Genomic DNA, 22,654 nt, shown 5'->3' on the forward strand with positions numbered 1-22,654 from the left:
TTAGATTTACTTATTTTTATTTTATGTATATGAGTGTTTTGTCTGCATGTATGTGTGTGAACTACACTCGTGCCTGGAGCTCTGGAAAGCCAGAAGATGGTAACATATCCCTTGGAACTGGGATTATAAATGGTTGTAAGCAGCCCATTATGGCTGGTCCTTTTGAAGATCAGTAAGTACTTAAACTGCTGAGCCATCTCTTCAGCTCATCCAGTAACTTTAAACATGGTCTTGCTTCATGAAAAGTCAAAGGAACCTTCACTTTCTTAACACCCATTTTTCCTTTCCTGGTGTTTCCCAGCTTCTAACTGGCTTACACAAAGATAACATTAGTTTTAAATGTTACCAATATTTATTTCCTAATCAGTGTACAGTAGCTTCTTAGCTTTATACACACATGGGCCAGTATGTGGGTTTACACACAAGACTTTATCTCATGCAATACTGAATATATTCTTTGTTTATAGCTGATGAATGTGTTTTGTGGTTATTGATGCAGGTGTGGGTGTGTAAGCAACCGAAGCTCATATATGGTCCTAAAGTCTGAACAAAGAGTGTTCAGTCTTTTGCTCTAATTAGCCTTTGTGCATCATCATCCTCAGTTCTCTCTGCCTTCAAATACCAGAGGAAGAATGAGTTCATTTCCTTGAAGTTTATTGACTGTTACCTGTGGCAGAGAAAATTCCATAAAAGAGCAAATTCCATATGGAACAGCAGGATGGGGGCTCTGAGCTGGTGAGGAGGGATGCTTCGGAGTGGGAACCTGAAGGGTTTCGGAAAGGCAATGGATCCCACTCTTTACCCTCCATTGCCACAGAATACTGGAGTAACAGTTGGGGCATCCTGTCCAGCATCCATTCTCAAATTGGAACCAGAGAAGGGAAATGATGCACATGACAAGAGGAGACACTTCACAGCTCCTCTGTCTCTCCATCCAAGGGGATACCAATATCCACGTTGTAGTCTACATGCTCCCCAGAACTCAACCAGGGGATAGGGGTTCGATTGAAAGAAGGCCTGTTGGAGAGGTTCTGGTTGTAGAGGACCAGGGGTTCACTCAGCAGAGGCCCCAGGTCAAACTTGGGCATCTGGAAGGTCATGCGTTTGGAGGCCTTCTCATATCCACCGTAGGGCATTGCTGTCCTGATGGGGGAGGGGGCAGACATGTTACATAATTAAAAATCAGAGTAAAAGAGAAAGTACTTGAAGAATACTTGAGCTGTTACCCTGTTTTAAGGAAGGAGAGTGTATAAATCATAGAGATTGCATCCATGCTTCTGGTTCTCCTTCTCCTTCAACACTCATTCACCTGGCTTGTTCATCTATCCAAAGTTAGTGATGAAAGGAGTCTAGTAGACTACATGCTCTCATGGACAGATGTGACATACACCAGCATTTTGGCCGCAAGTACTATAGAGCCAAGAGTATGAGACCATCCTAAGTTACAATGTATACTGTAACTTATAACTCCAACTCTAACGCCATCTCAAAGGGATAGTGGCTGGAAGATTTGACCATCAAATGCAAAAGCACTTCTGTAGACCTTCCTCAACCTGCTCTTACACAGATCTCCTATCCACGGTCTACAATTCCCAATTCTAAAACAATAGAAACTTGGAGCAGAGCATAAAGAAAGAATTATCCTATAGGGAGAGTAATGGCATCGTTACCTTGAGTGAGAGGGAGCCAAGAAACGCCTCCCACCATAAAGTGTAGAATCCCCATTTTACCTTCAAAAAAAACCCACACTGAAAAGAATAAGTGCCTAACTGCTGATCAGTGAACTGACATAGAGATCTTGGTTCCCAACAAATCTTGTCCTTCACCACGCTGCTATGAGAGGCAAGCGGCAGAGCTTTTATGAGGGTCCCATATTCCTGCCATTACACCTAAGCCCCCTTCTGAAACATTTGAACTAAAACCACATCCAAAGTCAAGCACTGTATCACACAATGGAACACATCTGGTGTCTTCCCCACTGTCCTACCTGTTGAAGGACTTATATTTGGGGAGTTCGGCTTTGGCCCCGTATGCCAGTAGGTCAATGCCAAGTTCCACTTTTTGCTGAGGGTCAACCCCCATGGCCCGATCCCATGGGGAGATATAAGTCTTGAACACAGTGACATGTTTTCCATCTCCACCTGCCTGGTCACCTGGTAGCCATGAAAGAGAAGTGTAAAACAAATAATAGCAGCTATTATTAATAGCTAATGAAAGCTAATCCCATATCCTACCATTAAGGAAGTAGCTGAGTCTAGACCCAGAGGTATATATATTATCCTGGGAATTGTATATGGTTTGTAATGGAGTGAGATTTGTGAGTGGAGGACAGGCTGGAGGGGGAGGACTAAAAGATAAGGCTGTGGGTAGAGTGAACACATTGCTGTATCCTGGATACCTTCTGGATCCAAGACACCTCTGTCCCCCTCTTCCACATCTCAACTAGGCCTCATTCCTAGGGACATGTCTGCCGTGGGGATCAAACACATTACTTCTGGTGAGAATACTTGCCTGATCCGGGCTCTCCAACCCCTACTGTGCCAGGAGCTCCTCCTCCACCAGCCTGGCCCCCAGGACCACCTGAACCCCCAGCTCCAAACCCAGAGCCCTGCTGATGACGGTCAGAGCCATATTGTCCAGCCGAGCCACTGATGCCAGCCTGGCCTCCGCTGCTGCCTTTGCCATAGGAGAAGCCCTGACCAGCTGTCTCCAGCTGTCCTCCCACTGTGGGAAGAAACTTCTGGAAGTGATCCTGAAAAGAAAGTACAAAGCAAGAAGAAGATTAGCAATGGGTGTGGAAAAGGCACGGAGACAGAGGTATATACATAAGGAGGGGTGACAGCTAAGGGCCAGCCAGGAGACCCTAAGGCTCTGAGAAATCAGTGCTAATGAATGCATAGGAAGATTGTCAGCCTGAGGGAACTACTTTCTGGGAGAGGTATAATTCCCTGATTATACCTCAGGGTAAGGCAGCTCATTTTCCACTCCCAATCCTATCTTGGCAAGACAAAGCAAGCCAAAATATCTTCTCAGCAAGAAACCGCGAGGGTCGGTTTCCAGGAAAAATCCAATTTTGATTTGAAAGAAAAATAAAAAGAATCAAAAAACAAAACAAAGGGCTGGTGAGATGGCTCAGTGGGTAAGAGCACCCGACTGCTCCTCCGAAGGTCTGGAGTTCAAATCCCAGCAACCACATGGTGGCTCACAACCATCTTTAACAAGATCTGACTCCCTCTTCTGGAGTGTCTGAGGACAGCTACAGTGTACTTACATATAATAAATAAATAAATCTTTAAAAAAAAACAAAACAAAACCCAACTCTGTCCCTCCCCTTCTCAGTTTGCCCTGCAGGGAGACCTCTCCCTCTGCTCAGGCCTCTCTCTTCCTCCTGATGACCATCAGGCCAGAGCTTTCTTACAGTGCAACTGTAGCAGGTGAGGCAGGGAGGAGGGCCAAAAGGGCAGCACCGGTTTGGGCTCCAAAGCCTAAAAATAGTCCCACCAACTCCTTGAGGAGGCCCTCCTGGACACCTTACCCTGTGTCCCCCACAGTCCATCCAGTGTAACCAGACCCGGCACGGAGGAGGGCTTTTGGCCTCCTAAAGTTAGCTATGACCCACTCAGCACTTTTACTCTGATCCTGCAGAAGGGCTAGTGACAGACACTCCTCCTTGGCCAGGTCCATGTAGGCATCTGTTTCCACTGCCCCCCAATCACCCAGAGAAAGAAGGCGGAGGAGGAAGCGAGGAAAGGGAGCCAGGCCCCATCTCCTCTATGGTAACATCCTGTGCCTGGCCTCTCTCCAATCCCTATTTTCCCTTTCTTGGAGAAGCCTGACTAGAAGATGTGTGACCTTAAAGAAGGAAGACTTTAGTTCCCCTGTCAGGCATCTTTCAAAATGAAGAGGGCTCTAAAACCTCAGTGGCCTCTTCTAACATTCCGAGATTTACCAAATAAAGTATAATCACTCAAATTTAACATTCAGGTATATAATATTTTTAGTATAAAATATGCCTTAGATATTTAATGGGATGTGTTTACATTAAGAAAGCATTTATAGTTGATAGGTGGTGGCACACACCTTTCATCCTAGCTCTCAGAAGGAAGAGGCAGGTGAATCTCTGTGAGTTCGAAGCCAGCCTGGTCTACAAAGAGAGTTCCAGGACAAGCCAGGGCTACACAGGGAAATCCTATCTCCAATAAACAAAACCCAAAATTTTTTTTAAAAAAGTTGTGTATTTAAATGTAAAATATAGCAAACACATCTTTAACCCTGGAAATCAGGAGACAGAGGCAGGTAGAGCTCCGTGAGTTTGAGGCCAGCCTGGTCTACATAGTTCCAGGCTAACCAGATTTACATGGTAAGATTCTGAGACCAACACCAAGAACAACAACAAAACCCTAATTTTTATTATTCAAATCTTATATTGTTTATAAATCCAAAAAGCTACACATTATAGGTAACATATTTAACAACTATTCATTGTAAAAACGTTTCTCCAACTCACAAGTAACCCTCCTCCCTCGACCTCCTCAGAGACCCGGCTCATTGGGTAAATCTGGAGGTCAAATTTAACTGCATACTCTCTGGACTTTTGCTTGCCTACTGTTGGATTTAGGGGGGTGGGGGAGGGAGGCGTTACTGGAAATGAAACCTAGGATCCCATGCACTCTAAGCACCTGCTCTGCCACTCAGCTATACAGTCAGCCCCAAGATTCTGTAGGTCTTAATTCTTGTTTTATGTCCCCAATAATGCAAAGAAAAGAACACATTTTAGTAGAAAGTTACTAATCGTGTATCTTAGCATCAAAATACAGAACTGGGTGTCCTGCGTTTTATCTGGCGACACTATTTTAACACGTAGCCACCCTGGGAAGGAATTTTCTCCCTATGGGTGTGGTCCTCATGCCCGCACTCGCTCTAGGATGAGGACTAAGCTTCAGAAATGGACCGTTACCCACCCTAGACTGGTTGGGAATGTAGGAGCTTATAAAGACCTCCTCATTTCTCATGGAGAGGAGGTTGGTGGTATTTGGGGAGTTTGGGGGGGGGGGGCTACTGAGAAGCTGCCAGGAAAGACACCAGACTTTGACAGAGTGGTTGATGTCCATACTCACCATTGAACTGTCAGAGAAAACATCGGGGTGGTTCTCATAGATAAATTTCTCCACCCGCATCTGCCGCAGCTTGAACATCTTGGAGCCTCGATTGGTAAGAAGTGACAGTTCCTCTAACATCACGTCCCTCGGGACACTGATCTTCTTGCCCAGGTTCAGGCCTGAGCTCTCCCGGCCACCTTATCCAGGAGGTAGAGAAGACGCAATAGAAAGAGAAAAGGAGGGCTTTCCGGACTGGGAAGGGAAGCACCCCCGCCACAGCTGAGTGTATTCTAAAAGAGACCGTTTAGTGAGCCGATGCTGACCAGGGCTGTCTGGTTTACAAGAAGATTTTGTTGGTCTTGTGTGTCTTTTAAAAGATTTTTCAAAGATCTATTTATGTTTTATATGTGTGACTGTTTTCCCTGCACATATATATGAGCACCAAATACATGCCTGGTGCCCCTAGAGGTGAGAAGGGGGCTCAGATGCCCTGGCACTGGAGTTACTGATGGTTGTGAGAGCCACCTTGTGTGTGCTGGGGCTGAACCTGGATTCTCTGCAAGAGCAGCAAGTGTTCTTAACCACTGAGTCATCTCACCATCTCTTCAGTGTGTGTGTGTGTGTGTGTGTGTGTGTGTGTGTGTGTGTGTGTGTGTGTGACAAGGTCTCACTATGTAGCACTGACTGGCCTGGAATTCACTACTAGACTGATTCGGCCTTGAACTCACAAAGATGTCCCTGCTCACTGCCCCCTTCCCTATGCCCCTTCCCCCTGCCCCTTGCCCGGGCTCCTTCTGTCACCTCCTAAGTTCTAGGATTAAAGGATACACTACCATCCACAACCCATGAGAAGTGTTTTTGTTTTGTTTTGATTTCCTGGATTGGAGGTAGCGAGAGCACAAGGGAACAAAGGGAATGACATATAGGGTTGGAATATTTGAGTAGAGAGGTAACCCGGCCAAGGGGCATGGGCATGAAGTGAAGGAGAACAAGTATAAGAGAACGCTACAGACAGTAGCCATGGGAGAAATTACACCCTGGGCCGGGAAAGCTGATAGGCCAATCCCATGTGCAACTGCACATCTCCAAATACAGATCCTTGTCTTCTTTCCTTTCTTTTTCTCTTCAGTGAACTCTGACTCCAAAGGTATCGGGGGAACTTCACACTTGGTAACTCGTGAGCATCCCCAGGGAGTGTGGCTGTGTAGTTTCCTATTTTAAATGCTTACACAAGTTCCCTAACACTTAGAAAGAAATAAGGAAGTTAACCATTTGGTGAGGCCTAGCTGGGTCCTCGCAGGCACAGACTTGACTGACTATGGATCCTGCTAAAATGTCCAGTATCTTAGCAGGGTGTTGTCTCAGAGTAATCAATGGGAAGGATAGGAGGATGGACACAGAGTGAATGCTGAGTTCTTCCTGTCTCTTCTTCCTGCCCCTTCTCACCTCTCCCATCACCCCATCCCCCACACCCTCCACACCTGCAATTCCTCTTGTTTTTTTTTCACTCTGACTTATATCCTGTCTTATGTCATTTCTGGGACCCTTGAGTCAGGCATGCTCTTAAAAGTCCTGCATTGGGGCTCTACAAGCACACACACCCTACCTCCAGTGAGCTCCATAATCAGTTTGCTTGACTTCCTCCTCTTGTTGGGGGCCGGGGTTCCTGAGAGTGGCATGGTGGAGAGGGATCTGACCTGGAAGGAGAGATGGAGTGGGAGAATGAGCATCTACACTACAGCGGTACTACTTGGGGTTAAGGACAAAATTTCTTCAGATTTTTTTCCATGTGCATGTTTGCATATGTGTGTGCATGCATGCATACATTTTTACAGAAATTAGTATCCCCAAAATGTAAACTGTCACAGTCTTCTGTTTTCTTTGGAAGCAGGACAGGAGGCAGAACTGTACCCCTTTCCTTACCTCTTACCAACCGGCTGTGTCTGCTTTCCATAGCTCCTGTGTGGGCATCAGAAATACAGCTAGGGCCGAGGGAGGTTTCAAAAGCAACACTGGCAGAGCAATGCACTCAGGCTTCTGGGCCTGGCGTGACTTAAAGTCCTTATTCGTATTGGGGTATCAGACTACAACTGTGGCTCCAGACTCTGGTCTCCTCCTTAGGCTTCCCTCAAGGTCCATGGGGGTAAAGCAATGTTCTGCTAGTTAGTGTTGAGGAGATTCAGCCGAAACCTTCTCCATAGGAAGGAGAGGTTGTTGTTCTTCCAGGAGGCCAGCTGGAACATGGCCCGAGTGGTCATGGGTGTGTTCCTCTTGCCTTCAGGCGCGCCTATCCCAAGGTGCAGAGCTGGGGCAGAGAGCGAGCTAAGGGCATTTGAGCCGGGGCAGATGTCAGCTCAGCAATATTGTGCATGGAAGTAGAGAATTGGGGGTGGGGGACATAAACACAGGAATGAGCTCTGTCTGGCTATGGATGGCGACAAGATAGGAAAATGTATGCTCACCATCCTCTCCCTGACAGCCCTGCTATTTTCTGTGGCGTCCTGTCTCGCAAACGCAACTACACTCTACCAACTTAGTGGCATTCCAAAGCACCCTTTCCCATCCATCAGGTTCCTCCCCACATATCTTAATTCCTCCCAAGTCCTTAGGTCCCTTTCTTTCCAACTCTGTAACTCCAACTGGACTGTTGGCAGCTGAGCAGAGATGAGAAGAGAGGCCATTCCCTGAGGCTGAAGAATCACAATTGCAAACAAGGAGGTGGGCAGAGTGGGCTCCAGCCCCTTCCTCCAGAAGGTAGAACCAGAGACTTACCAGCTGCTCAGTTGGTGGTCAGCTCTCCCTGGGGTCCAGCAGCTTCGGAGGACTAAGCTGCAGTGACTGGAGAACCTGAGCCGGGCCGGGAGAGCGTAGGGGCAGCACCGGCAGTGGGGGAGGGAGGAGGTTATTAATAGAGTTGATGAGCACAAGCAGCTCAGATGGCACAGGGGGTACTGAGACCCTGGAACCGAGAGCCTGCCCTCCTTGCCTGAGGTTCAGGAAGAGGGAAACACGGCTACAAAATGTTCCCACCAGACTGTCTGAGCCAGGGAATCAGTCAGCTGAAGGGGTGTGCCTCCTCTTTGCCTTCTTTTTCCAGAGAAGCATTTCAGGAGGCAATTGAAAGCAGAGACCGAGAGGGAGCAGACAGATAGTGGTGGGTAAGAATTAAGAGTAGGTATAGGGGAAAAACAAAACAGAAAACATGATTTGTGGGCCACTCCATTCCAGGCCAGGGCTGGAGGGGACCCATGAGTCTATTTGGAGGTGAGAGGGATTAAGGCCCTAAGTTGAAGATAGGATGGAAATTTTCACAGTGACATTGCTTCTAACTTCCTGAATAGGTCGGCTTTCTGTCTTAGAGGGTTAGATCTTGGCAGGTTGAGGAACCAACTTAGTGAACCCTAGTGTAAATGATGTGATAGAGGCCTGTGAGTACTCTCAGTATAGCTGTTCTCAACCTGTGAATCCTGACCCCTGTGGGGGTCAAACAACCCTTTCACAGGGGTCAGATATCAGATATCGCTAATATAGATATTTACATTACAATTCATAACAGTATCAAAATTACAGTTATGAAGTAGCAACAAAAATAATTTTATGGTGCACACCTTTAATCCCAGCACTTGAGAGGTAGAGACAGGTAGGTCCCTATCGCAGTCCAGCGGGACCTAGTTATTCCATGGGGTCGAGGGGGACCGAGCCTGAAAAGTAAAATGGGCGAGAAAGAGAAAGAGACCATGCAACCGACAGCTTTTTGTCACGGTCTCGTTTATTGAAGGTTAAAAGCCCAGTTTTTAAGGCATACAGGGAGAGGAGATAGGGAGGGGTTAAAGCATGATCAAATGAATCAGAGTGAAGGACAAATGGGGATTGATGACTGCAGGTGTGAAACTTTTCAGTGATTTATCTCAGGACTCTGGCTCTGCTGCTTAGGAACACCAGGCAGCTTATCTCTGAAGTCCGGGTCCTCCATTACAGCCCAAGGCATTACAGCCCAAGGTGTTTGTTTAGGGCAACTCCAGAATGCCAGAATTATTCTTCTTCTTCTTCTTCTTCTTCTTCTTCTTCTTCTTCTTCTTCTTCTTCTTCTTCTTCTTCTTCTTCTTCTTCTTTTTAAAGATTTANTTATTTATTTATTATATGTAAGTACACTGTAGCTATCTTCAGACACTCCAGAAGAGGGCATCAGATCTTGTTACAGATGGTTATGAGCCACCATGTGGTTGCTGGGATTTGAACTCCGGACCTTCGGTAGAGCAGTCGAGTGCTCTTACCCACTGAGCCATCTCACCAGCCCGCTGGATACTTCTTAACAGCCCCAGGTGTCATCTCAGGGCAAAGATCAAATGATTCCCATGGGCAGCTTTGGGAGGAAAAGAGATAGAGCAATCTTTGGAAGGAGGGGGGACACAGCTCTCAACAAAGGACCATTTGGCTATTAGGTGAGAGCTGTCGAAGGCCTGGTTGATCTCAGCCTGGTCCCCAACAGGTCCCTGAGTTCCAGGCTAGCCTGGTCTACAGAGTGAGTTCCAAGACAGCCAGGGCCACACAGACAAACTTTGTCTCGCAAAACAAAACAAGGCCTGGCATGGTGACACCCGCCTTTAATCTCAGCACTTGGGAAGAAGAGGCAGGTGAATCTGAGAGTTGGGTGGTCAACCTGGTCTACAACGTGAGTTCCAGGACAGCCAGGGCTAAGAAACCCTGTCTCAAAATAATAATAATAGGGGCTGGAGAGATGGCTTAGTGGTTAAGAGCACTGACTGCTCTTTCAGAGGTACTGAGTTCAATTCCCAGCAACTACATGGTGGCTCACAACCATCTGCAATGGGGTCTGATGCCCTCTTCTGGTGTGTCTAAAGAGAGCAATGGTGTACTCATATACATAATATAAATAAATCTTTAAGATGATGATGATAATAGTAGTAATTTTATGGTTGTGGGTCAACACAACGTAAGGTACTGTATTAAAGAGTCACAGCATTAGGAAGGGTAGGAGCTAAAGTGATACCCTGGATCTGCCCTCATCTTCCACTCATGTTCTGAAACCAGCTTGCTTCTGTACCTTTTATCCTTATACAGGTGCCTAAGGAATTGGCTTTTGGGGGGTGGGGGTGGGCATAGGTGTTAATTTAGTAAACATATAAAATTATAGGTTTCTTGAGCCCAGCATAGTGATGTATGCCTTTGATCTCAACACTCCAAAAGCACAGGCAGGTGCTCTTAAGTCCCAGAGCTATACAGGAAAACCTTGTCTCAAAAATCTTTATGACATTTTTACACACGTGTCATTGGATTGTTCACACTCAACCCTCCCTTGTTCCCATTCTTCACAGGAAGCGGCTTCTGAAGCGTCCAGAATGAAGCGTCACCCTGCCCTCTGTGAACTCCTTGATCCATCCCCATCCTTCCTGACCACACCCTTCTTCCATCCTATTCTTGCCTTATTTACACTGGGGGCTGAAAGTCCTCCCTACACACACGCAGATGGCTGCTGCCCAGACATTTCATCTTTGGTACATTTCCTCCTAAACCAAGGAAACAGGGAAAAAAACATAAGTAGTGAAAGGTAACTTGTTATTACTACTACAATCCTGTAAACAAAAACAAAAACCCAACAACAACAAAAAACAAGCCTTAAGGTCTGATCTCCTATGACCAAATACCTGAAGTCAAATGTATAAAGACATGCTATTGAGCCTATGATGTCTCAGACCTTTCTTTGGAATTCTTAGACTCTGCACTTGGGAGCATCTGGTCATTGGCACAAATATGCCCCCTGCTGGTAAGCTAAGTAGTGGCACGTTCCTTCTCCATCTTTTCAGTCAGTCCCTGAATTCTTATTTTAGTCTCACTCCACACTCTCTTCTGTCTGCCACTCATACCTGCCACTGTATTCCTATCTTGTGGTTCCCAGAGAATGGTTAACATAGCTACTTCCTCTGGAGAGCCAGGAAATGCCCATGACAAAGGGCTCAGGGAGACTTTCCCATTAATCTGAGTTGTGCAAACTGAGCCTTGTCTAGAAAGAATGAGCTTCTGAAGAAGAGGGAGAGGCTCTACGTGGAGAGACTGCAGGATGAGGTAACCAGAGGAGTGATGAGGAAGATTAGATCAAAGCAAGACAATTGCCAGGGCAGGAGGGGAAGCCAGGAAGAGAGGCAGGGAGCTTGGATCAGATGAGCACAATGGGCTAGAAAAGACCATAAAGAAATCAGGACTGGGTATAAAACCAGAAGAGATGACAGAAGCAGACAGTGTGGGCATACGTTTATTCTTGTGCACAAACCAAAGAATTGTGACACCCAATGTTGCAAAGGAAAAGATTGGTTTCCAGGTCAAACAGCAAGCATGGCTGGTGGTGGTCTTCAAGGAAGGGCAGTCCTTGTCCTTCTGGGATCAGACATGAGGGTCTGAAGCTGCAAAGTGCTGGGCTTATACAGGTAGGGTGGGACAGAAGAGAGGTTTGGGCTCAGTGTTTCCCAGGTCATCAGGATAAGCTCCAGAAGGGTGGAAGGTCAGATTCCCAGGAGGTAACACAGCCACTGAACATCCTCACACATTTGCTATAACAAATGGGTTCTTCTCCTGAACTCAGAACTCCCCCAGGCCCCCTCACATAGTTTCTTGTTGGCCAACTTTCCTCTCTCCTTGGTCACTTTCACTCATTCCAGCCTTGTTCCTGGCTTTTGCCTTGTTCTCCCCATCCACTCTGGCTCTCTTCATCACCCTTTCTGTCTTACACTCATTAAGCAGTTCAGAAGAAATTTTCTTTTTTACTTTCTGGATTCTGATGTGCTCAGCACAGGGTTGCTAACTTCCTGTAATCCAAGGAAATAGAATTCTTAGTTTTATTCAGAGTCTAGCTTGTATAACTCAGGCCCATGAAAATTGTCCCTGCCTCCCAGTCTTGTCAGACTCGTTAATTTCACAAGATGCTGTGCACATATCTCTACATGCTACAGATACTCCTCTCGAAGGAGCTTTTCTGCAGTACCTCTTGTCCCCCACAGGTCTTTATGAAGCTTTCTGACCCTTCCAGTAGTAGGAAAAAAACCTCCTCTCTTACCTTTGCCTCAAGAGAAGCACACATGTATGTGTATTTGATGTCTTTCTAGAGCAGATCCTAACCACACGCATACACACACACACACACACACACACACACACACACACACACACCCCTAGGCATATACCAACTAACCTAGGGAAAGCGGAGTGAGGAGGATGGAGGGGCTCAGGACACAGTTCAGCCCCTTAGTTGCTTGCCTTCTAGTGAGTGACCATTTTGCCTGAGATCTCAGTGGTCACACTTTACAGTGTGTTTTTTACCTAACACTAAAGTGCTGCCCACAGAGAGAAACACAAATGCAAATCAAGAACAGAGACCTGCTGAGACCTCTGGGTGGAGAAGCAAGAGGGGCAAGGAAATACAGAGAAGATTGCAAAGCAGAGGTAAAAGCCTTAACAGCACCAGCAGGGAGCTGAGGAGGCTGAGGGAAACACTATCTCTGGCAAGAGGCAATCGGCCTCAGATGTGGGGAGAAAGCCGGTAGGACAAAGCAGAAGAAACTTCTGGGAATCTAAGTTCCATTACTTGGTCCTGGGACCTATTCCCTGCTCACTGGTGCCCTGTCCCAGGCCTCCAGACATGGGCCTGCAACCCTGTTCGGGTGGCTGAAAACCGGGGCCTAGCTACTTGGAAACCACAGGAACTGGGAGTGGCAGCAAAGCTCCTGAGAGATTCTTGATGGTCTGGATTAGGGACAGGGGATGAGGACAGCTCTGCCCTCCAGATGGGTTCGTCCAAGGTGGTAGCTGCTCTGGGGACAAGCACAATGGGAGCCAAGGGTTCTGCAGTGGGCTGGGGAGCCGGAGTGGAAAATCTGCGGATCTCCTGAACTCGGGCGGTTTTGGGAGGCCCTGAAGTGGGGCCAGGAGTTGAAGAACCCTCGTCAAAACAAAACATGGCCGTTTTAAGTTGGTATGGCTGATGCCGCATGAAATCCAGGGCCTTGATACCCTGCTTAGGGGTCACTCGAGGTCCCTGGGATTGAACCTTATTGGGGAGAGTTCGGGCAGCTTGGGGAAAAAAGGGTGACAGAAGTGGGTTGTAAGCAATAGGAGGTGGGGCACGGATGTTGGGTGAGTATTTCCAGGATGGGGGCAGTGAGGGTGTGGGAGAAGGACTTCTAGGGCGAAGGACTGAATTAAGGATAGAGCCAGATGCAGCTTCCACCACGTACCTGTCGGCACGGCTCTGCCGTTTGGCAAATAGCTCCCCACCCCTCCCCTGCAGCCTTGGAGGCTCAGGGATTCCCACCATAGGGGTCGATCCATTCATTAGCCCATCAAGGAGCCCTCGAGACCCTGGTTTAGGAGCCACAGGAGGTGGAGTCTTAGGCGTTGTAGGGGGTGGGGTTTTGGGAGCCATTGGAGGCGGGGTTTTCGGTGATACTTGAGGCAAGGTCTTGTAACTCCTGCCCCCTAGTGGCTGCATGAAATTACAGGCTTCAGCTCCGAGGCTTAAAGCATCCTCCTCCGGACCAGATTCCGCACCGCCCGCCCGAGGTTTTTCATCCAGGTTCTGCACCAGCGACAGCAGTTCCGGGTTGGGCGAGTTCTTCGTCTCTTCCTTCCCAGGCCGGAACATCTGCTTGCGGGTGCCCCGGCGCCTAGCCTCCTGCAGGATGCCGGTGCGGGCAGCCGGCACAGAGATGCGCTGCTCCCGAGCGCTGGCAGGCTCTGGGGCCGCGGGGGCCGCGGGGCCCGGCGCCTCCAGGCGCGCAGAGTTTCTTAGAGGAGTGGACAAGAAGATGGAAGCGGTGGAGGTCATGGCAGCAGCGCTAGGAGGAGTGGGCGGCTCTGGGGCGCCTCCTGGTGTAACGGGCCGGCTTGGGGCTGGGATGTACAAGGAGCTGGTAGCGGTCACAGGACCGGCGGAGCGTTGGGTACTGCTGGAAGCCCCAGAGACCGGCGTGTGGCTGGGCACCACTGTGGTGAAGCTGGGCAGAGGGGTGGGCCCCTGTGGAGGGGCTGCGAAGGGGGACGGGGCGGGGCTAGTGCCTCCCAAGACTTCATTCACCTTCTTAGGGGCTAAAGGCCGGAAAATCACTGAGGTGGTACCTGACCTTTGCCCTTGAAAACCTGGGGTAAAAGGCCTCGCTGACCTGTTAAAGATACTTGGCGCTGGGCTGGGGGCTCCACCATCCGGGAAGAAGGGGGTAGGGCTGGCTGCAGGGGCCGACAAAGGGCTGAGTGGGAGCACAGCTGCCTCTGGGGGAGCACTCTGTGCTCGAGGTGGGGACTGAAGACTCTGCCCATTAAGCATGGCTGCTGGGCCCACCTGAGCCAGCTCCTGGGAGCTGGAGGCTACCCGCTGGCGCTGCTGTTCAAAGAGCTGGACCCCTCGCCCAGAGACCTCACTTAACTGCCCTCCCAGTCCAGAGTTCTGACTCTCTGCTGTGCCTAAGCCAGCCCTAGCCAGCTCCATGTCTAGATAAGGGCTGTCCCAGTCGGATTGATTAGTAAGGCTGCGGGCGTCTGAGAAGGCCTCCTCGTCCAGCTCCGATTCACTCGTTGGGGGGATGCCGTCCTCCTCCTCGGTTCCTGTCCCAGCTGCGGCCCCAAAACTCACTAGGGTGTACTTCTTGGCTCTCTGCCGCCGCTTCTTAAACATAAGAACCCCCTTGGAGTGTGGGTTGGGGGCTGCTGTTAGCAGGGATGCAATGGTCCGGCATTTGGTCTTGGCCTCTTTTACGCTTTTCTCCTGGAGGCTTTCTGCGCGTTGCAGTTCTGCAGAGATGAAGATGTAGATTCATCAGGGGGCGTCACAGCCTGTTCTAATCTTGCTCCCCAAAGCTCCTACCTCCTGATTTTTTTTTAACTGAAAGGACCCATAATGTCTCTTGCCTGTGGCAAAGGCCTCTGACTTAGAGACAGAATGGAAGCGGAAAGGTGAAACCAAGGGCAGAGACACTGCCACACCACATCCCTTCTGTCCCATCTTCCCTGGATTGCATTCCTACTTTCCAGGAGATGAGCCTTATCCACTTCACACATTCTTCACCTGCCAATCATTCTTGACTGGCAGGAAAATCAGACCCAGCCGTGAGAATAGAGATAAGGAGTGCTTTTCTCCTCCATACTTTGTGAGCGGGCTCCGCACAGAGCTTGGACCTTCCCCCCACTTCCCACCTGTTACCTCTATAACTAGGACACACAGACTCTTTTTGTAACAGGATCTCTCTCTATAGCCCTGGCTGTCCTGGAATTCACTATGTAGACCAGGCCGGTCTTGAACTCACAGAGATCCAACTGCTGCTGTCTCTCAAATGCTGGAATTAAAGGCATGCATTACCACACCCGGCCCAACATACAGATTCTTAACATGAGTTTCTTCATTCACAATTCCACCCATCAAGTTGTTCATTTCCACACATCATAAACACTCACAGGAACAACTCCCCACACATCTTGCTATAACATCAGTCTCCTGAAAGCCGGCTATGGGCACAATTTCTCCATTCTACTTTTCTTATTTACAAGTGTTCCAGCTTATACACTCATCAGTTCACATATACAAACACAGTGTTGTCAAAGTAAAATGCATTTGCATACCAACATGCTCCAGGTAGTTCTTCCCAGAGTTCTCCCGGTAGAGGCTCTGATATGGTATAGACAGGATTTTAGAACAGATCTTGGCCCTCCCAACTGCTATAACATTCCTTCATACCTCTGCTCCTCACATCCAGGGATAATCTTGGATCCAAGATGCAAGAAAAGGCAGAGTGCCGCTCTCCAAGTCAACCCCCTAAGCCTTTAGGAGATTTCAAGGTCACCAGGTAAATACATTCTCTTTCTCACAAGCTGCTGCTGGCACTGGGGAAATGGCTTTGGAGACTAGCACGGTTTCCTCTCTCATTAGCCCCGTCTTTCAAGTAGAAAACTCAACAGGGCAGCCCCATCAGGTGGGCATGAGAGGTCTATGTGCTGAAGAACCAACGCAGGGGTTCCTATACTAAGTGGGACCTGAATAGGTGGGGCCAGGAAGTGGGAAGGGCTGCCCTGCTATAAGACCCCGCCCTGGACATGGATTCTTTCTTGTCTATGGTCGCCAGTTCCTCTTGGAAGATTCCTGACATTCCATCTACTTTTCCTTTCAAGCTGCTTTCTAATTAGGGCCCTCATTCCTTTTGTCCCCACAAAATAGTACTATCCACGAGAGAATAGACATCAGAGTCAGGATTCAGTTCTGGGAGAATTACTTCATGAGGATGAGAATGGCTACCTCTTCATAAGATCACATGAACACAGTGAGATAAGTCACTAAGCATTTAACATATTGCCTAGGCCCACTGGGTGCATCTCTTATGCTTTCTTGATGGAAGCTGCTCACAGTGTAATGCCACAACACATTCTTGTTCTTACATATCTTCTCCCAGATCACACATACATGTCTCCATGTGTTCACAGTGCACTCTCACTTTTCACTCTTGTCCCATGAGCTTCCCACAGCTCATGTGGCCATTAACCTCTTGCCATGTGGTCTTAGCATCAACCCATCCTGAGAAAGGGGAAGTGACACTTTCCTGAAAGAACAAGGGGAAGGATGGCAAAAAACGAGAGAGTACAGGAGAATGACCTTCCCCAAAGACCACCCTTCCCCCACTGCTGTGACATTACCCTCCACACTAGGCCCCCAGCACTCTCTCGAGTGGGACAGGGTAGTACCTGCATAGAATGGGTCTTGGAGCTCAGGAGCTGGGGCTTTGTCACAGCTGGCTTGGCTGAGGGGCTCTTGGATGGTGGTCTCCATGCTGAGAAAGGTGGTGCTGGCTGGAGCAGGACCAGCTTGAACTACCCCCAAGGCCTTTTAAAGCCCCTTTGTCTTGTTCCCAGAGCTGGCAGCTGAATGAGCTCACTGAGCTGTTTTTAGAACATGTCCCCCTCCCTTCTTTCCCTGTCCCACAACTCCTGGTGTGATAGACATGGGCACCTGCCTCCCCTTCCCTTCACCCCACCCCCTCTCAACTGTGAGGTCTGCCTGGCTAAAAATAAACCTGAGCCATTGCATAGACTCTTGCCCAGCATGGAGGGAGGGAGGTGGGTGCTAAAATGAGAATTGGGGATAAGTGTGGGATCTTAAGCATGCATCTGGAATTTTCTGTCGGATACGGGACACTCCCAGGATGGTAAACTATAAACTCTTATGCTTTTAGCCTCTGCAAATTCAGACATAAAACTTTCCAAAGTAAGAATCAGAATAGTGGAAAAGAAGAAAAATTACTAGAGAGAGTGAATCCTGAGATCTCAAAAGTGGCAAAAAAAAAAAAAAAAAAAAAAGGAAAGAAAGAGAGAAGGGAAGGAAGAAGGAAAGAAAGAGAGAGAAAGAGAAAGAAAGAAAGAAAGAAAGAAAGAAAGAAAGAAAGAAAGAAAGAAAAAGAAAAGAAAAGAAAAGAAAAGAGGGGCTGGTGAGATGGCTCAGTGGGTAAGAGCACCTGACTGCTCTTCCGAAGGTCCAGAGTTCAAATCCCAGCAACCACATGGTGGCTCACAACCATCCGTAACAAGATCTGGCGCCCTCTTCTGGAGTGTCTGAAGACAGCTACAGTGTACTTACATATAATAAATAAATAAATCTTTAAAAAAAAAAAAAGAAAAGAAAAGAAAAGAAAGAGAGTCTACGGAAGGGGAATGGGAGGCACAGGGCGAGAGAGACTTCACTAGAGCCTGCTCTGGAGCTCACATCAAAATAGCAGTGAGCCTGTTATAAGTGGACCGGGACCTGGCCTGTTCTGCCCAGCTCCACATTCTAACCCGAAATAAGAAGTCAAAGATCCCTTTCTTTCCCACTTCCTATTTTGCTAGTCCCCAGGCATCCCAAATGAACTTACAAGTAGTATTCATGCTGTGCCTACAATTAGCGCTGTGAAGAGCCCTGTTGCCTCACCTTGCTTCAGGTGCTCCTTCACCCTCTATCCTGACGTCTGGCAAAACCACCACCACCCAAAACTTCAGTCAGACCCCTTCCCCATTTCCCCTCTGTTGTCTGTTCTTAGTTTGGATTGGGCCATTGTACAAGATAGTTATAAGATAATGGTTATCTTATAGCAAAGATAACTAGGGACCGTGAATAAAATCACTCTCCTCTCCTTCATTACTCTTCTCAACCTGTCCCAAACACTGTTTTCCAGGGAACATGAGGTAGGTAGAATGTGTGGATATGAAGGCACAGATTTAGGGCTCAGATCCTGATTGAAAACAAATGGATTCAGGCACTCACTGGCTTGCTTGGCCTTCTGGGTGTAGGTGGTAGTGAGATCTTCTGCCACTGGGTGGGGGACAGGACCCACCATAGGGATGAGATGAGGACCAGGCCGGAGTGGACCATGGGGTAACAGAAGTGCCTCTGCTGGTGGGGGCTGAAGGGCTGCCCCTTCCTCCCAAGATGGGGAGCTTACACGGCTGTCGCCCTGGCTGGGAGAGCCAGTTTTAACAGGTGCTGGTTCTGCAGGGCTGTCAGACAGGTACACCTCATCAGGTGGGGCTCCTGGAAGGGAAGGCCTTGCAGGACCTCGGCGGCGGGGTCGACGTGGCTTCTCTTGTGTGGCAGGACCATCAACATCACTATCTGTCTCTCCATAGTAAGCTTCACTGTCAGGGGGAGAACGAAGGCTTGTGGGCTGAAGAGCCTGGGAAACAGGAGCTCCTGGGGGCTCAGGACTCAGTGGTGATAAGGGCGAGAGCACCTGTAGCTCTCCCGGGGATGGAGATCTCACAGACCCTTCATCTGTTAACCTGGAGGATGGAAACGAGGACAGGGTTTGAAAGAGGGACCTACAGAACTAACAGCTCTGGAGGGGATGAAGGGGCAAGGCAGTGGAGACAGAAGGGACCAGCATACAGGTGGAGAAGGTAGACTTGGAAGAGGAGAGGTCTGAAGGCTTTGAGGAAGACATGATAAAGAGGAGACAGGCAAAGGATTGAAGTCCACCAGTCATTCAAATGCCTGCTCCCATCCCTGGGTTGCAGATACATTCCATTAGGAAGTACACGCAAACATTCTCCCCAGAAAAAACATAACCAGAAGAGGTGCTTGTTAGTTACTAAAGCCAGGTCAGTGAGACAGAGCTGAGACAGACAAGGAGAGAGCTAGGCCAGGAGGAAAAAGGATGGGAGGACTCCATACCTCCTAACAGTAAGGACAAGTTGACGCCCCGAGGCGTCAATGAGGGTCATGGCACTGGCATGGGAGAAGTTGATGCAAGAAACCCCGTTGATCGCTAAGAGCTGGTCCCTCTCCCGGAGTCCTGCTCTTCCAGCCTGGCTCCGTCTTCGGATCTGAGGTGTTGGAGGAGAAAGTGTGGATCATGGAGAGCTCCAGTAGGGATAGAGGGACAAAAAGGACCCACGTGAGAGGTTTTTGACTTTTGACGATCTGGGGTTGGGGGCGGTAAAAAGGGTAGGGAGATGTCTGGGGCGCTACCGGGGAGGCCTGTCTAGAGGTAAGGGATAGGTCTAGAGGGAGGCAGCAGGGTAATCACGGACTGCACCAGGGATGGAGAAAACTCCGTGGCTGAGATCTAAGAAATGGTGAGTCCCCATATTTTCTTCTCTACTGGCCAGTTCTTTTCTAGGTTTTGAAATCCCAGGTGCCTTGAGGCTGGAGAGATGGCTCAGAGGTTAAGAGCACTGACTGCTCTTCCAGAGGTCCTGAATTCAATTCTCAGCAACCACATGGTGGCTCACACCCATCTGTAATGGAATCTGATGCCCTCTTCTGGTGTGTCTGAAGACAGTGACAGTGTACTTATATATATAAAATAAATAAATCTTTTAAAAAATTAAAAAAAAAAAGGGAAGAAAGAAATCCCAGGTGCTGTTGTGTGTTGACATTTTAGAATGGTATTCCAGACTGAGGTAACCCAGCTATATTCCGGGAGGCCATGATGCCAGGCTATCAGAGTTTTCACTGCACTGTATGGAATGGAAATGGTTTAAAAAATTGACACCTTTGTTACCCACATTTCATAGCCCAGAAAACTAAGTCTGTAGGGTGAAGCCATAGGCTAATGGCTTCCTAAGAGAGTCTAACATCTAGTCTTGTCTAGTAAGAGAATGCATATGGCTTAGAGAAAGAATAATACTGAAGGCATTGGCAGGGTAGGGCAGGGCAGGGCAGGGCAGGGCAGGACAGGACAGGGTTGGGCTAGGTTGGGAGAGACTGTTTAAGCTTGTCACATATCATTTTAGTCAGAGAGAAATTAGAACCTTCCCTACATTCCTGGGGTTTGGAGTAGAGAGGCTCACACTTAGGGGAGCAAATACTGCATGGCCAGACTCAGCCTCTTTTCCTAAAGTACTGAAGCAGGTCTTTTTGCTCTGCTCCCTGAAACCAGAATTGGCTTTGCGAATAGTCCTCCAGGAACTTATGGTTGCAGTCTGCCCCCCTATACCCTTGAGCATGCTTACCTGCCCACCTGCCCACCACCTCTTCTTCACAAACCCCCACCCTGCCCAGCCCCCACCCCCGGGGCCCAGAAGGCTACCACAGGACTCTTCCCAACTTCCCTTGGGTTCCCTTCTCCATGAGACATCATTTCAGGGGGCTCTCCCTTACCTTAGATACCTGTAAAGGTTTCCTCTGTTCGGTCCCCCCCTGAAGTCGGAAGCCCCAGGGTGCTCCCCCTGCTAATGTGACCTGTACCTCCTCCTCAGCACCCATCGCACAGCTTAGCCTGTGGCCCCCGGAGTTTGGACAGTGTCCCTGAGAGAGAAGTTGAGGTGCCGGTACCCCGTCCGGCCTGCCTGTCCGGCTGTCCTGCTCCTGCCGACCCAGGCCTACTCCCAACCCCCACCACCACAGGCAGGCAACTTGGCCCTGGGATCAGTACAGTCCAGTACACATGTCTTGTCAATCACAACTTGCTCAAAATAGTTTCTGGCTGTATTTTCCCTCCCCCCCACCTGTGTTACTCCTAGAACTAATTATAGTGCAAATTTCTGCCTTCCATGTTCCTTTTACTGCGTGGACCTTTTAGTCAGGACTCAGGATCAGATCCGTGCTTTTTAACTAAGTGACCTCTCAGCTACCACGCCTTCCTCCAAGGATCATGAACCGAACTGCTTTTGGCCAAAGTCCATTGGAAAGTGACACAACAGAGACTTCAGTCTCAGAGTTGCTAAGAAATGATGGGGTTCGCTCCCACAAACTCCTCAGGGAAAAGTGCTGCTCTGCTCTTTGAACTTACTCTTGAACCAGGACCAACTTGTGCACTTTGCCGTGGTCATTGAAAGGATGAGTTTTGTGGAAGAATAGGAGTTTAATCCTAGCACTTGGGAGACAGAGGCAGTCAGATCTGAGTTCAAAGCTAGCCTGGTCTATACAGCAAGTTCCAGAACATCCAGGACTACACAGAAAAATCTAAAATACATACATACATACTACATACATACATACATATCTACATACATGAATGGATACATGGATGGATAAGAGTTTATGCATCAAATGGTCAGAAATGACAGGTCCAAGCCTCCAACTTTCCTCCAGAGGGTACAGTTAAAGAATATGCAGAAGATGACTCATCATTTCAAGCCTGATGCCTGACCTAAGTTCTATCCGTGGTACCCACATGGAAGAAGGAAGAAACTGACTCCACATGTACCTTGGAGTGTTCAAAAAACAGCAGCAGGGTGGTCTATGGTTGGGGAAAGGTATTTGGTGGTGAAGCAATCGATGGGTGCTCTGCACACAGATCATTTTTAACATGTTTCTTCCTGTAATGCTAGGGATAGAATCAGGCTTTGTACATGGTACAAAAAAGATGGAGTTTTGGGCTATATCCCCAGCCTGCATAGCTCTCTCTCAGATAAGTGTGTGTGTGTGTGTGTGTGCAAGTTGTCACTCATTGGACACTTGCAGGGGTCCAAGTGAAAAGTCAGCTTTCAACAAAAGCAGTCTCCAAGCCACTGAAGGGGAAGCACCCCACACAACTGTCATTATGACCCACATATCACACACAATAATACACTTTTAAATTAGAGTCACGTAAGTGATTCAAGGGGGCTGATGCAAGTGTGCTCCCATTACTATTGGAAATCTGTTTCATCTACTGTGAGACTGGGGACTGAGGAGAACTTTAATTACCTCTGATTCAGTTGTTTTGATGCCTCTTCCTTAAAGCATTTTCTGATCATCTCCTAGTTCCTTCTTCCTTAGGCAACATAGGTTTCCTGTGCACACTTTTATTTTTCAGCTGATCATGTAGATTATATGTCAGCTGGTCATGTAGATTTATGTCAGCTGATCATGTCAATTATTTTTTTCCTTTTAATTATTTTATTAGATATTTTCTTCATTTATATTTCAAATGCATGTCGATTATTTATATGTCTCCCAGACGATTAAAAGTTGAAGGCAGGGCTGGTGAGATGGCTCAGTGGGTAAGAGCACCCGATTGCTCTTCCAAAGGTGCAGAGTTCAAATCCCAGCAACCACATGGTGGCTCACAACCATCCTTAACAAGATCTGACTCCCTCTTCTGGAGTGT

General features: G+C 48.2%; 2 protein-coding genes across 3 annotated transcripts; both read right to left on the reverse strand.

Moving 5' to 3' along the window:
* Window positions 1-637: 637 nt before the first annotated feature.
* On the reverse strand, window positions 638-8,049 carry Myoz1 (myozenin 1). Its single transcript, XM_021203859.2, has 6 exons — window positions 7,872-8,049; window positions 6,706-6,796; window positions 5,118-5,296; window positions 2,512-2,752; window positions 1,988-2,153; window positions 638-1,143 (listed from the first exon to the last, which is right to left on the reverse strand). The coding sequence occupies exons 2-6, from the start codon at window positions 6,776-6,778 to the stop codon at window positions 912-914; spliced, it is 891 nt and encodes a 296-aa protein (XP_021059518.1). The 5' UTR covers window positions 6,779-6,796; window positions 7,872-8,049; the 3' UTR covers window positions 638-911.
* Window positions 8,050-11,364: 3,315 nt separating this feature from the next.
* On the reverse strand, window positions 11,365-20,963 carry Synpo2l (synaptopodin 2 like). 2 transcript variants are annotated; one of them, XM_021203573.2, is made up of 4 exons: window positions 20,722-20,963; window positions 19,291-19,442; window positions 18,385-18,899; window positions 11,365-14,894 (listed from the first exon to the last, which is right to left on the reverse strand). In XM_021203573.2, exons 1-4 carry the CDS (start codon window positions 20,824-20,826, stop codon window positions 12,721-12,723), a joined length of 2,946 nt encoding a protein of 981 aa, XP_021059232.1. In that variant the 5' UTR covers window positions 20,827-20,963; the 3' UTR covers window positions 11,365-12,720. The 2 variants fall into 2 exon arrangements, with proteins under 2 accessions (XP_021059232.1, XP_021059234.1); XM_021203575.2 differs by lacking the exons at window positions 18,385-18,899; window positions 19,291-19,442; window positions 20,722-20,963 and adding an exon at window positions 16,833-16,987.
* Between the last annotated feature and the right edge of the window lie 1,691 nt (window positions 20,964-22,654).

The sequence above is a fragment of the Mus pahari genome, chromosome 8 (assembly GCF_900095145.1).
Source record: "Mus pahari chromosome 8, PAHARI_EIJ_v1.1, whole genome shotgun sequence".
Classification (NCBI taxonomy): Eukaryota; Metazoa; Chordata; class Mammalia; order Rodentia; family Muridae; genus Mus; species Mus pahari.

Excerpts from the sequence above, each read along its gene's own strand:
- Myoz1 (XM_021203859.2), bottom strand. The coding sequence starts at position 6,778 with ATGCCACTCTCAGGAACCCCGGCCCCCAACAAGAGGAGGAAGTCAAGC. Across the intron at positions 2,753-5,117 it reads TTTTCTCTGACAGTTCAATG|GATCACTTCCAGAAGTTTCT; the intron begins GTGAGTATGGAC and ends CTTTCTTTTCAG. Across the intron at positions 1,144-1,987 it reads AAATATAAGTCCTTCAACAG|GACAGCAATGCCCTACGGTG; the intron begins GTAGGACAGTGG and ends CTCCCCCATCAG.
- Synpo2l (XM_021203573.2), bottom strand. The coding sequence starts at position 20,826 with ATGGGTGCTGAGGAGGAGGTACAGGTCACATTAGCAGGGGGAGCACCC. Across the intron at positions 18,900-19,290 it reads CTTGTCCTTACTGTTAGGAG|GTTAACAGATGAAGGGTCTG; the intron begins GTATGGAGTCCT and ends TCCATCCTCCAG. Across the intron at positions 14,895-18,384 it reads CCAGAAGGCCAAGCAAGCCA|AACTGCAACGCGCAGAAAGC; the intron begins GTGAGTGCCTGA and ends TCATCTCTGCAG.